The sequence below is a fragment of the Chionomys nivalis genome, chromosome 22 (assembly GCF_950005125.1).
Source record: "Chionomys nivalis chromosome 22, mChiNiv1.1, whole genome shotgun sequence".
Lineage (NCBI taxonomy): Eukaryota > Metazoa > Chordata > Mammalia > Rodentia > Cricetidae > Chionomys > Chionomys nivalis.
Genome location: NC_080107.1, coordinates 13,169,499 through 13,184,526, shown reverse-complemented (window position 1 = coordinate 13,184,526; position 15,028 = coordinate 13,169,499). Strand labels below are relative to the sequence as shown.

General features: G+C 41.5%; 1 protein-coding gene across 3 annotated transcripts; it reads left to right on the top strand.

The window, feature by feature from the left end:
- The first annotated feature begins 75 nt into the window (after positions 1–75).
- Phospho2 (phosphatase, orphan 2) lies at positions 76–6,821 on the top strand. 3 transcript variants are annotated; one of them, XM_057754459.1, is made up of 4 exons: positions 76–104; positions 798–831; positions 2,759–2,913; positions 4,328–6,821. In XM_057754459.1, exon 4 carries the CDS (start codon positions 4,354–4,356, stop codon positions 5,077–5,079), a length of 726 nt encoding a protein of 241 aa, XP_057610442.1. In that variant the 5' UTR covers positions 76–104; positions 798–831; positions 2,759–2,913; positions 4,328–4,353; the 3' UTR covers positions 5,080–6,821. The 3 variants fall into 3 exon arrangements, with proteins under 3 accessions (XP_057610442.1, XP_057610441.1, XP_057610440.1); XM_057754457.1 differs by lacking the exon at positions 76–104 and adding an exon at positions 117–371; XM_057754458.1 differs by lacking the exon at positions 76–104 and having other exon boundaries at positions 116–831.
- Positions 6,822–15,028: the final 8,207 nt, after the last annotated feature.

The window sequence follows — 15,028 nt, the reverse complement described above, 5'->3', positions numbered from 1 at the left end:
GAAGTGACGTTGTTGCCATCACGGAACCAGGAAGGCGCCCAGTCAGTGGCGGTGCGGGGGAAATCGAAGCGCGGGAAGTGCGCCTGCGCGGTGCAGAGCGGCGGGTAAGGCGCGGCGCCTGCGCGGTGCAGAGCCGCGGGGTTGGATAGGCGCCCGTGATCCCGCGTTTCCGTCTGGCTCGAGGACCAACCGGCGGATGCTGGAACGGATGTTGGCTGCCGGCTGCGACCCGGGCCTGGGTCAGTGAGGAGCCCTCGGTTCCGCCAGGCCGGTGTCCCCTTCCGCACCGCTGTACTAGTGGGGAGACGGCCGGTGTGCGAGTCGAGGCCAAGGCTCGGTGCAAGCTCCCGCACTGCTCCTCGCGGGCTGAGGTGAAGAACAGAACCCGCTTGACCACAGAACCCCCGAGGATTAAGGGACATAAAAACCATTTTTAAATTATTTGGTTTGTTCGGCCTGACCAGGACTAGATGAGACCCTCTCTATTGCTATTACGTAGGACTATTAAAGCGTGAATGTTGTCCCCAGGACATTCACGTTAAGACCTTTAATAGCTATTAAACTGCTTGGTAAATTATAATTAGTGTGCCTGGGAACCAGTCTCTCATGACACCAAAATAAGTTAAAGTAGGCTGGCAATGGATCTCTAAAGAGGCTTTTCTGACCCACCGATGTACAAATGATTTCATTCCTAAGTAGTTGGACTATCAATTAAGCAACATTTGCTGCCCCTCACAATGAAAACAAGATTTTCAATAATGAAAGTTCTAACACACAGTTGTGCTGTCTCGCTTCAGGTTTTCTGTCAGATATTCCACTGTAATAATGCTGGTAAGTACGGAAAGAGTACTAGAACTTCGTGTGCATACGAGTGATTTGGAAGCATAGCTTAAAGCGTGACGAGAATTCCAAAGGTCGGGGCTTTATTACAGGCAAGCAGCAGCTTGCATAGTTGTGCATGAGACCCGCGACGCCTAGTGAGGGATCAATGAATTACAGCGGGAGCTGCATCCTCAGCAGATTGTGCCTCAATTTTTCTGAGCCCCTGTCCCCACAGGGTGATGCAGAGTTGGCAAGAAGTCACGTGAATGTGATGTGTGTTGCGTTATAGGACAGGATGAGTGACAGCATGCATGCCTTTGAATGTTGTTCCCTGTCAGGGCATCCTTGAAGCTGTGGGGCATGGAGTACATTACAGAGAAGACAGAAGCAGTGTAGGCCACGTCTGTCCAACCCTCAGTACTTTAACTAAATTAGTTGCAATTGCTGGACTTCATAAAATGTCAGTCATTTTATAATTTGAAAAGGTCTGATATTTGACTTTAAACTCCTAGTTGCTCCTCCAGCCTACAGTCTTTACATACAAGCTGATCTAGAGTTGGTTACTTGGTTTCCGCCTCATTGCCCTGAGTTTTGTTGTGGTAAATTGAAAGAAGGTAGCATTTGCATCCTAATTGGAAGCAGAATTTAAATTAATATGTAGACATTTTTAACACAAGGTCACAAGGAAAACTAACCATTGAACCACTTGTTAAGACCCTGCCGTTCTCACATAAGCTGTGTTTATTATAGTTAATCATGTGTGTGTTTGGACATGTGTATGTGGGAGGGTGTGTGCACACGAGTGAGGGAGCCTGAAGAGGCCAGAGCTGTGAGACCTCTCTGGAGCTGGAGTTGCAGGTGATGGTTAGCCACTCAGATTTGGGCCTTCACAGCTGAGCCTCCTCTCCAGCTATTTTTTATTTGTTTGCCTGTTTATTTAGTGTGTGTGGATACCGTGCAGTTGTGAGGCGTTAAAGTCCCTAGAACTGAAGTTGCACCACCAGACAGGGGGCCTGAGAGCTGAATTTAGGTCCTCTGCCAGAGCAGTATACACTCTAACCAGTGATATGTCCAGTACCGAGAGTAGGGTGGTTGGTTTGTTTGGTTTGGTTTTGTTTTTTTTTTTGAAACAGGGTTTCTTTGTATAGCAACCCTGGCTATCCTGGAACTTGTTTTGTAGACCAGGCTGGCCTTGAACTCACAGAGATTCGCCTGTCTCTGCCTCCTGAGTGCGGGGATTAAAGGTGTGCATCACACTGCCCAGTTTTGGTGGGTTTTTTTTTTTTTAACAAAACTTTATGTGCGTGTGCCAAGGGAACACAGCAGTACTGTGGTCAGAGGACAGCCGTTAGGAATCCTCTCTGCCCACTGTGGGTTTGTCTCCTTCAAGAGTGGCTTGCAGGGGTCACACTTGGCTTGTCAGGCTTGTCAGCAAGTGTTTGACCACCTGCGTCATCTCGCTGGCCTCTTCACATTGTCACTTAAACTGGGCTCCAGCATGCGACTTAATGCCTGCTCCAGCTCCTGAACACGGGGATTACTGGTATGAGCAACTGTGCCTGGTCTGTGTTTCAGATATTAATAAAAGAGTTTCCACGTAAATTCACATTGTTAAAAGTCAGTCTGTGCACCTCCCTAATTTTTGTAGATTTTTATTTTCAGTATGTTACTAGTATCTCTATATTTATTGATAATAAAGTATGTGTTTCCCTTTTAACAAGAAAACCTGAAATGATGAAATTCAATTGACTTAACACTTGTGATTTTATTAACAAATATTTCCTTATGATAGTCTCTTTTTTGTATTTATTTCAAATTTATGTGTATGATCAAATTTTGTTTCTTCATTGCCAGTACATGTTTTTCTGATATGAGGAAAAGGGAGTCAATTAGGAAGTGTGAAATTTAAGCTTTTAAAATACTTTATTAATTTTAGGAGTTAAGAAGTCTCCATTCCTTCACTGTACATCAGAGCAATTTATCTGCACATAGAAGTGGAGTAATGCATAAACACAGCTGGCAAATTAAAGATTTTAATGACCTAAGCTCTGTGCTGAAATAAGATTAATTGGACTGCAAGTGCCATCTTAGGTAAGTCATTTTAATAAAAAATATATTTAAAAGATGGGAAATTCTAAAATTGAGAAAAAGTACTCTTATATCAACCTTGAATGTGTGTTTCACTCATGCTCTTCTAAGAGTTAAGAGAGCAGAGGCCGGTGGAGTTCAAGGCCAACCTCCTCTACCAAGACAGCCAGGGACACACAAAACAAACACAAATTACCTACTTGGTGTTTATTTTAAAGCAATGAATAGATATGGTGGCACATGCTTAATCCCAGTACTTAAGAGGCAGGTGAATCGCTATTAGTTCCAAGCAGACTTCTACATAGAGAATTCTTGGCAAGTCAAGGCTACATGGTGAGATCCTGTCTCAAAGAAATAAATTAATAAATAGCTTTACTATCTTATTTCTTATGCATTAAACTGTTGTATTTAATTAATTGTGTTTGATTTTGTTTTTGGGGTCCTGAAACTGGCTATGTGAACCAGGCTTATAAAGACAATCCTGCCTCTGTCTGCCAAGGCTAAAGGCATTGCCACCAACCAGAGCTAGAATACTGTACTCAAAAACATAAAACTGGAGCCACGCTGACCAGAGCCCACAATTCCACCTCTTTAATAATTGCTTTATAGATGTTTAAGATGAGAGTGACAGCAATTGTACATAGTAGGGTATTAAAACTAGATGAGATGTTTGAGTGACCTTTCAAAAATATTTCGTCTCTTTTTTGTTTGTTTACATGTACCAATTTTATCTTTTTCTTGGAATTCTCTATGATTACTATTTGTTTAGTGTGATTGTTTTCACCCATAATAACTGTTATTATGAAACTTAGTATTTCCATTTCTTTTGGAGATTTATAAGTTAATCATTTCCATTCTAATGAAAACAAAAACATCTGTCCTGTCATATGTGGTGTGTTTACTCAAGTTAACATTTGGTACCTCAAGACTAAATGATTTAAAGAAAATGCAAATAAATGTATCAAAACCTTTAACAGAAGTCAAACTAATTTTGGAGAATTGAGTTGACTTCCATATTTCAGATAACTGCTTTAGAATTTCAGGTGTAGCATTAACCAATCATTTAGTCAAACTCTGACACTGAGTTCAATCTGAAAGCCATTTAAAAATTATTTTATACTTTATAAAGTTACATGGACTTAAATTTGTTCAGAATTTTTGTTAGTATATAGAATATTCATAACATATTATGGCCTGTTACTTGATATGAGGATTATTACAAATATTATAAGCTAATAAAGTGAGTGTGGCACTTACCTTAGGAAAATAAATGGTAGTCCTAAAACAGCCTCCAAAGTGCTGAGATGACAGCATGTACTACCACACCTAGCTCTTAGCAGGTTAACTTCTGATCCTAAATAAGTGTAATGGATACGTAAACACAGTATGGTTAGGGATAATATTTCTTCTTCTGCAGGGTAACCCAAATCTGTTACTGGAACCATGAAAGTTTTGCTGGTGTTTGACTTCGACAATACAATCATAGATGACAATAGTGACACCCGGATTGTACAGTGTGCTCCAGACAAAAAGCTTCCCGTGGAACTGCAAGATTCTTACCAGAAGGGGTTCTGGACAGAATTTATGGGCAGAGTCTTTAAGTATCTCGGAGATGAAGGGGTGAAAGAGGATGAAATGAGAAGAACAGTGATATCCATGCCTTTCACTTCAGGGATGGTGGAGCTTTTCAGCTTTCTAAGGATGAATAAGGATAAATTTGATTGCATCATTATTTCAGATTCAAACTCAGTCTTTATAGATTGGGTTTTAGAAGCTGCTGACTTTCATGATGTCTTTGATAACGTGTTTACTAATCCAGCAGCTTTTGATAACAGTGGTCGTCTCACAGTGAAGAATTGCCATGCTCATTCTTGCAATCGGTGTCCAAAGAACCTTTGCAAAAATGCAGTTTTGGTAGAATTTATAGATAAACAGTTAGAGAAGGGAGTGAGATATGCACGGATCATTTATATAGGAGATGGTGGAAATGATGTCTGTCCAGTGACCTTTTTAAGGAAAAATGATGTTGCCATGCCACGGAAAGGGTATACTCTACATAGGACTCTTGCCAGAATGTCTCAAAATCTTGAGCCTATGGAATCTTCTGTTGTAGTTTGGTCTTCAGGTGTTGAAATAATTTCTCATTTACAGTTTCTAATAAAGGAGTAATGTGCCAACCATTGAAACGTGTATTAGTTAAGATTGGGCTGACTAACATAAAGCTAACCCCCTAATATTAGTACCTGTAGGAATGAGAGGGTCTCCTCTTTAAGGAATTCTGGTGATATTTAAGGGCTTTGTTGCTTGACCAACCTCAGCTTTTGGCTCCAGTCAGTGCCCTAACAGCAAACATTCTGGCCAGCGAGAACCAGGGCACTGGGGTTGTAACCCTTTGTTTAAGGATAGTTTCCAGTTGTACCAAGCAGTTCTGTTTCAAATACCATTAGCCAAAAATGAGTCAGTGCCTTCCCTAACTACAAATACAGCATTCATTCCAGGTGGCGTGTGCCCAGGAAAAGGTGGAAGAAGTCATAACTGAGGTAGATGGGACTCATGGTCTAGTCTAAGGGTGGTTAGTGAATTGTATTTTTTTAACTTATTCCTGGAAAAGGTGGCCTTATTTTGCTCATTTATTTAAAAAATATACCCAGTAGTTAGAAATGTTGAACACAGCCTGATGCACTCATGCTCTGCTGAGCAGGTCATAGAGACGTGTGTGTTCACCCATAACCCACTGCTCGCTCGCTCACTCGCTCGCGCTCTCATTCCCGCATTACACACCAGAGGTTGGATTTCTCGTTCCTGTTCCGTGAGTTTGCCCCTTATAATAAAAAAATATAATTAAAATCTTTTGGACTTAGCTTGAGATTCTTTGACTCATGTCCTCACCCCCCATCCAAGGTGGCTCAGCATGGGAATTACACAGAGCTGCCAAGGCCTTAGGCATGTGCATGCTTGAATGCAGTTGTGACGAGCCAATGTGTGTCCAGTCGGTGGAGGAGCTTTGTGCTGAGCATAAAGATCACCTAATTAGGATTGATGACAAACTAGGAGCATTTTTAGGCGTCTGTGAAAGCAAGAGAGGAAACCACATAAACTGTCGTGTGTTAAAGATGCCATTGAAGAGTCCTTGAAATGCAAGAAATACCAGCTTATTTTCTCCTCACCCCCCACCCCTGGCAAGAAAAGATGGATACTTTATTCACATAAGAATAAAAGGCTTTTGGGGGCTGGAGAGATGGCTCAGAGGTTAAGAGCACTGACTGCTCTTCCGAAGGTCCTGAGTTTAATTTTCAACAACCACATGGTGGCTCACAACCATCTGTAATGAGATCTGGTACCTTCCTCTGGCCTGCAGGCATACAAGCAGGCAGAACACTGTATACATAATAAATAAATCTTTTAAAAAAGAATAAAAGGTTTTCAAATGTATATAATATCCTCTAAAATCTATTTTTAAAATAGGGGTGCAGTACTTTAGGTTTTATTTATTTGTGTGGGTTGAGGTATGCCATGGTGCATGTTTTGGAGGTCAGAAGACAGCCTATGGGAGTTGGTTCTTGTTCCACCCTGTGGGTCCCAGGGATTGAACTCAGGCCATCACCATTGGTGACAAGTGTCCTTAACTGCTGAGCCATCTAACCAGCCCATTATGTAATTTTTAAAAAAAGATTTATGTATATGAGTGTTCTTTGGACTTTATGTCAGAAGAGGGCATCAGATCCCATCAGATAGTGTGAACAACTATGTGGTTGCAGGGAATTGAACAGTTATTACGAGGCTAATACTGGATTTTTAGACTGAGTTGGTAGCACACCTTCCCTTTTTATTTTATGGAATAGTTTGAGAGACACTGTTGGTTCTTTAAGGGTCGCACAGGAATCCTTGGTTGGGAGATACTGTATTATTGCCTCAGGCTCATTTTTCATTATAGGTCTATTTAGTTTATATCCTCTTAATTTAAGTTTGATCAGACATAAGTGTCTAGAAATTTATATATTTCTTTTATATATTTTCAATTAGAATAAAAAGATGTAAAAGTGTTTTTGAAAAAGCCTCTAGAAGAATAAAAAGATGTAAAAATGTTTTTGAAGAAGCCTCTAGATTTCATTGATCTCTGTTGAAAGGTCTCCCTTTTCAACTCTAATTTTGAATTCCTTTGAGGATTTATCTTGTGAATGTGTTGTTTGTGTGAATGTGTGCAATGTGAGTACAGATGCCAAAGAAGCCAAAGAGGGCGCCAGGTCCCCTGGAGCTGAACCTTGGGCCTTTGGAAGAGCGGGATGCATCCTAAATAGCTGAGCCATTTTTCCAGTCTTGTCATCTCTAATTTTATTGATATAGGCCTTCTCTGTCTTATGGTTAGTTTAGTTAAGGGTTTGTTGCCTTGTTTATCTTTCCAGGGAACCAGTTGTTGGTTTCATTGCTTTTTTGTGGCTATTGTACTTTTATTCTCCAATTCATTATCAGCCGGGCGATGGTGGCGCACGCCTTTAATCCCAGCACTCCAGTTCATTATCTGTTTCATTTTGCACTGATCTGTAGAAAATTGAGATAATGGTCAAGCCTGGAAGAGCTGGCTGTTGTCCAGTCTCGGTGTGATGGGAAAGTGCAGGTCTTACCTGAAGTCCTGGTTGGAGTGGTCTGTGAGGCTGGACATCTCAGTTAACCATCTTGAAAATGTCCTGAGCAGTTTGTAGTCCAAAGTTGATCTCTGGGTGGTGTTTGTCGACATAAAGGCTTTACCACAATCCAAGTGAAATCGTTGTGGGGCTTCATCATCCTTTCGGAGACGCCAAAGGTTGCTGTTAGTAATGGTCACAGTTCACTTGAGAAAACTTAAACATTTTAAATATCATAAGCAGTAGATCTCAGAGAGATTAAAGAACCACAATCTATTAAATACATCCAGGGTACACAAATTTAATTCCTAGTTACCTGATTCAGACTCAAACCTGAAATCATGCACAGGAAGCTAGATGAAACCTAGAATCAGTTAGTACTCTATATGACCATTAATATCACAAGAAGTTTGAATACATTTACATATTAATCTTACAAATTTTGAAATAATATTTATACATTAAGAAAAATTTTAGCTGGGCAGTGGTGGCACAGGTCTTTAATTCCAGCACTTGGGAGGCAGAGGCATGTGGATCTCTGTGAGTTCGAGGCCAGCCTGGTCTACAGAATGAGTTCCAGGATAGCCAAGGCTACACAAGGAAACCCTGTCTCAAAAAACAATAACAACAAAATTCCTTATCACACTGTCTATATCTTTGCCATAATATGGCAGTCTTCACGTGAGTATTTAATATTTGGGGGTTGGAGAGAAGGCTTGATACTCTTGAATATAACATGAGTTGGGTTCCTGGTACCCACACTGGGTATCTCAACTACAGCCTCTTCTTCCACAGACCTAAATCCTTTCATTTTCCAAGAGAAGCTGAATACAAAGACAAACCTATATATACAAAGTAAAAATTTAAAAATAAATAAATTGAGACATAGTTCTGATGTTGATTGTTTTCCTTTTTTTTTTTTTTTTTTTTTTTTTTTTTTTTTGGTTTTTCGAGACAGGGTTTCTCTGTAGCTTTGGAGCCTGTCCTGGAACTAGCTCTTGTAGACCAGGTTGGCCTCGAACTCCCAGAGATCCACCTGCCTCTGCCTCCCGAGTGCTGGGATTAAAGGCGTGCGCCACCACCGCCCGGCGATTGTTTTACTTTTTTTTACTCTTAGGTCTTTGGTCTTTTGGCTTATTTTTTTTTTTACTCCTTGGGGGGGGCACCACCCAGTTCCCAAATAAATCACACACAGAGGCTTAACTATTACTTATAAATGCCTGGCCTTAGCTTGGCTTGTTTCTCACCAGCTTTTCTTAACTTCTCCCATCTACATTTTGCCTCTGGGCCTTTTCCTTCTCTTCTGTATATCTTACTTTCCCTCTTTCTCCATGGCTGGCTGGGTGACTGAGTGGTTGGCCCCTGCCATCCTCCTTTCTGTGTTCTTACTCCTCCCCATTCCTCCAGAGTTCTCCTTCTATATTTACTCTCTGCCTGCCAGCCCCACCTAGCCTTTCTCCTGCCTTGCTGCTGGCCGTTCAGCTCTTTATTAGACATTATTATATTTATTAGACCATCAGGTGTTTTAGACAGGTAAAGAATCATAGGTTCACAGAGTCAAACAAATGCAGCATAAATAAAGGTGATACATCTTTACCTCATTAAACAAATGTTTCGGGCTGGAGAGATGGCTCAGCGGTTAAGAGCATTGTCTGCTCTTCCAAAGGTCCCGAGTTCAATTCCCAGCAACCACATGGTGGCTCACAACCATCTGTAATGAGGTCTGGTGTCCTCTTCTGGCCTGCAGGCATACACACAGACAGAATATTGTATACATAATAAATAAATAAATATTTTAAAAAAATAAAAATAAAAAAATAAAATAAAAAAAATAAATAAAAAAAATAAACAAATGTTTCACAGCATAAACAAAAGTAGCACACCTTAAAATAATATCCTACCACATTGTAGTGATGAGGCAATCACCACGTAGTTTAGTCACCTACTTCTTATGACAGAGGTATTTTTGTTTGTTTATTTGTTTTGAGATAGGGTTTCTCTGTGTATCCCTGGCTGTCTTGGAACTCAATCTGTAGACAAGACTGGCTTCACAAAAATCTTTCTGCCTCTGCCTCCCAAGGGCTGGGACTAAAGGCATGTGCCACCACCACCTGGCTATGACAGAAAATGATCTTGAACTTCTGATCCACCTGCTTCTGCCTCCTGAGTGCTAAGATTACAGGCATGCATCCCTATACCCAGGGTTTTTTATTATTATTTTTTAGTACTTATGTGTGATTTCTCTTTGCGCATGTCTAGTGCCCTCAGAGGCCAGGTGAGATATCCGATACATTGGAACTGGATTTACATGCAGTTGTGAACCATCATGTAGATATTGGGGATTCAACCTGAATGTTCTGGAAGAGAAACTAGCACCCTTAACTGCTGAGCCATCTCTCCAGCCCCTTAACCCAATTTAATAATAATAAATAAATAAATTAATTAATAAATAAATAAAATCAAAACTATACCTTTAAAGGCCATTTGTATTGCGAGCTATAATTATACCTCTGGTGTACTTTTCCCAATACTATTTCTGTTCCACCCACATATTCATTATTTTTACAGTATGTAAATTTTTATCTCCCTGTTGAAAGCAGCTCTAGCGGATAGCTAGAGGTTTCCCTCTAACATCTCATACACTGTTTCAAGGTAAGAGTGAGAGCAGTAAGCTACCTGCAGGGAGCCATTGGATGGGTCCAGCATTTTCTGTTGATGGTGTGAGCAGGTCTGGAGTCGAGAGTGACTTCCCTACTCAGCACGGGACAGACTGTCTTTCGGAGCATGGGAGAAGGAGTCCTTCATGTACTAATAAAACGAGAGGACATGCAGCCGCAGAGGGATGAACCGAGCAAACTCTCCTACCCATATTTAATCCGCCCTCGCGGCTGTGCTAGCTCCGCTGTGGACATTTTCAGATGTGCTTTGTGAGGGTTTATGGGATAATTTATTCGGAGCCAAGAGCTAAATCTATTCTTGTTTATGTTATGCAGAGTGATGTCTGTGTGATGATGGTTCATATGGAAACAAATCATGTTTTCCTAACAGAAATTCTTGGAGACTCTCATTGTTTATGGAAAATGTTACTTAGAAGAAGAAAAAAAAAAACGTTAGTTTCTCTTTTACTTTTAAGTGACAGGTTTTCAACTGTATATGTAAGCAGCTATCAAAAATATTTATAAAACTGAATACTGGTTGCTACATAGGGTTTTATAACCAATGCAGAAAAAAACCTTGCTTGTTCACTTTCTTTTCTTCCTTCCTTTCTTCTCTTTTCTTTCTTTTTTCTTTTTCTTTTCTTTTCTTTTTTTTTTTTTTTTTTTAAAGGTTTTTTCTGTGTAGCCCTGGTTGTCCTGGAACCTGCTATGTAGATCAAGCTGCTCAAACTCACAGAGATCCCCTGCCTCTGCCTCCCGAGTGCTGGGATTAAAGGCACGTGCTGCCGCTGCCACCTGGCTTTCATCACCTGGCTTTCGTTTACCTTTTTCTAATACCCTACAGCCATAGTCCGGCATTTTTAAACATTCATAATTATTTATATATTTGTGTGTGTTCATGTCACAGTGTGGGGGGGAGGGGGGTCAGAGAATGGCTTGAGGAGTTGGTTGTCTCTTTCCGCACTGTGAGTCTTGGGGCTTTAACTGGCCATCAGGAATGGTGGCAAGGGCCTCTGATGGCTGAGGCATCTTGATAGCTCATATTCTGGATTTTGTCACAGTATGAAAGTCACATTCTTTTTAACCAGTTTCAAACAACATTTTATCCTAAATTCAATATGAACATACACTGTGTGAGTGTGTATGGGGGGTTTCTTGTATGTGTGGTGCATGCACATGAATATATGGGGCACACATGAACCCATGCAGAAGTCAGAACATGGTATGAGTCTTCTGCTTCACCATAGTCTGCCTTGTTGCCTTGAGACAGTCCCTCAATGAACTGAAAGCTTGCTGTTTGAGCTAGGCTGGCTGGCCAATGAGCTATTGGGATGTGCCTGCCTTCCCAACCCTATGTTGGCATTATAGGAGCCTGCAGCCTTGCCTAGCTTTACGTGGGTGCTGGGGATTTGAACTCAGGCACTCTGTCTGCTTGCAGTAGGTAAGATGACTTATCTACTGAGCCATCTCCCCAACCCTACACATGTTTAAAAATTTTGAAACAGGTTCTTAATTTGTCATCCAGGCTAACCTGGAACTCAAGATTTTCTTGCCCTCAGTGTTGGGATTACAAGCAAATCAATACAAAAGTCTATTCCCCGAGAAAATTATTGATGGTTCCTTGCATGTTTAAATCCAGATAATATTCTATTGCACAGTTTTGGGTGTCATTTACCAAATACTTCTGGGATACCTACCAAACAATACCAGAGTCTGAGTGTCAGATATCTCATGAAGATGAAGGCCTTGCAGAGGATTTTTTTTAAAAAAGATTTATTTTAGTTCTTTTGTGTATGAGTGTTTTTGCCTACATGTATGTAAGTGTACTGTGTGTACACTGGTACCCAGAGAGTTCAGAAATGGGCATCATATTCCCTGGAAATGGAGTTATGAATGATTGTAAGTCACCATATGGGTGTTGGGAACTGAACCCAAGTCTTTTGGAAGAGCAGCCAGTGCTGCTGAGTCATCTTTCCAGCTCCCTATAGAGAATTTTAAGTTTGACTAAAGAGGACTGACATACATATGGGTACTGTATAATACTAAGTAGTGTTTCATCATATTATTCATTGAAATAAAAATAATTACACGGAACTAGGCATAGTGACGCACGCCTTTAATCCCAGCACTCAGGAGGCTGAGGCAGGCGGATCTCTGTGAGTTCCAGGCCAACCTGATCTAGTGAGACCCTACCTCAAACATTCAAAAGCAAACAAGACAAAAACAAAAAACCTCAGCCGGGCGGTGGTGGCCCACGCCTTTAATCCCAGCACTCGGGAGGCAGAGGCAGGTGGATCTCTGTGAGTTCAAGGCTAGCCTGGTCTACAAAGGGAGTTCCAGGACAGGCTCCAAAACCACAGAGAAACCCTGTCTCGAAAAACAAAACAAAACAAAACAAAACAAAAAACCTCCCTTCCCATCTGATTCTAGGCTTTGGAGAGTTAACAACCAAAGATAAAACACCACACCTTCTGACTTGCAAAAATATTTGTCATTAGAATGTCTTTGGCGGTGGGGGTCATTGCAGGTATGTAGGAATGTGCACCTGACTGGCCCGTGTGTGGAGACTGACGGCTGATATCAGGTGTCTGTAATTGCTCTCCGCCCTATTTTTGAAACCAGGTCTCCGTGGACCTAGAGTTCCCCAATTTGGCTAGGCTATCTTTGCCTCTCCAGTGCTGGCCTTGTGCCCATTATTTTGTTTTTGTTTGTTTTATTTTTATGAGACAGGGTCTCTCTACAGAGCCCTGCTCTTCTTGAACATGCTATGAAGATCAGGTGGTCTTGAACTCACTGAGATCCTCCTGCCATCTCCCACCTTTGCTCACTGCTGGCATTAAAGGTGTGTGCCACCGTGCTTGGCTGTGCCTGGTTCTTCATGCTGAGAATCTGAACTCAGGGCATGATGCTTGTGCCACAAACATTGTACTGGGGCCATCTTTTCAACCCCATAATGTTCACCTTTTAGTTTATTTTGGTTTCTCAAGACAGGATTTCTCTGTGTAGCCTTGGTTGTTCTACAACTCACTGTAGACCAGGCTGACCTCTGATCAAGAGATTCACTCTGCCTCCCAAATGCTGGGATTAAAGAAGTGTGCCACCACTGCCTGGATCACGTCCTTATTTTATAGGAAGAATTCCTGTAGCACGAATAATAAAAACCCAGAGACAGACATTGGGGTTCAACCTGAAGGTCAGAAAAGCAAAGCAGCCAAGGCACTAAATAGCTCTTACCTCTTTGAAATCTTCAGACTGAAAGACTCTCATCCCGCCTTATATTCCTCTCTAGTGCTGGGATTAAAGGCGTGCATCACCACCGTCCTGCCTCTAAGGCTAACTAGTGTGGCTCTGGGATTAAATGTGTGTGCACCCGCTGCCTGGCCTGTGTGGCTGACTAGTGTTGCTGCTTTGCACTGACCTTCAGGCAAGCTTTAGTTATTAAAACACAAATGAAATATCACTACAACTTCCAGAGAACTTGCCGAGACATGTCAGCTCCCGGGGACAGCCAGATAGACACACCTCTGCGGACTGTATAAAGCGTGCACTTTGAACTTTCCTTGGGTAGTTTGAGCTGGAACTAGTGTACAATAAATATACATGTATGCATCAGCCTTATAAAATTAAACCTACCCTTTTTATCAGTAACGACTGATATGTAAATGAAGTCTATAAAAATTTCTCTTTGCCTACCACCTACTCATGCTGATAAGGATACCACAATTAGTATATCTAGCATTTAATGGAAGGACTTTACTTAGTGATGTTTTAATGAAGTAAAAATAATGATGTTTAGAAGCCAGGAGCTCTTTGAAAGGTGAAATATGATGTGGGCTCATTGTCAACTACACGCCAAGTTCTATATCTGCTGAGAATCCTTTAGTCTCATCTCTGATTGGGCCCATATTTCATTAGGACTTGGAATCCTGGGTGGTCTGTTTCCTGACATTGTTTTCTTTATGGAAGCTACTCACAGTTCTGGAATGTTTCAGATCTGCTCACCTTTGCAGGGGTCTCTTTGGTTTTTGTTTGGTGTGGTCTTTCCCTGCTGGGAAATGAACCTGTAGTCTCTTTGATAAAGCATCAGATGAAGAATAACTGCTCTTGCAATATGCCCCAGGGTCTGTGTGCTTCTCTTGGCAAGGTGAGGCTGATTAACACGTGATGTGTGTGTGTAGATGCCAGAGGTCAACCCCTGGCATCGTTACTTAGGAACTCTATACCTTGATTTTTGAGACTATGTCTCCCACTGGGGCCTGAAGCTCCTGGCTTAGGTTGCACTGCCTTGTCCATGAGCCCTAGGAGTCCATCTATCTCTGCATTCTGAGTGCTGGAATTACAAGCACAGGCCTCTGTGCCCAGCTGTTTAAGGGGGTTGTGAGGGTTGAACTTGAGTGTTCATGTTTGTGCAGCAAACACTTTAGCCATTGGGCTTTATCCCTAGTCTCAGGCAACATATTTTAAAGCAATAATTCAGGACTAGGGAGCATTAGACACAATAGGCAAAAGTTTTGTTTTGTTTTGAGGCAGGGTCTTTTTGTTTTCTGTAGGGTGGCCTCAAACTCAGGATCCTCTCGCATTAGCCTACTCTGCTCGGATGAGAGGCGTGTGGCATCGCCGATAGCTTGGAGGCAAAAATTCTACTTTAACAATCTGCAAAAATTTGCATAAATAGTGACCCTCTCTACTCAAAAGTTATCTATCATATACTGTTATGATTCTACCAGTTAGGTTTAGAATCTATTAATGCGCATTTTCTTATGATTTATTTCTGTGGGATGCTGGAGAGATGGTTCATGGGTTAGTGAACTGGTTGCAATTGCAGAGGATCAGGGTTTG

Excerpts from the sequence above, each read along its gene's own strand:
- Phospho2 (XM_057754459.1), top strand. The coding sequence starts at position 4,354 with ATGAAAGTTTTGCTGGTGTTTGACTTCGACAATACAATCATAGATGAC.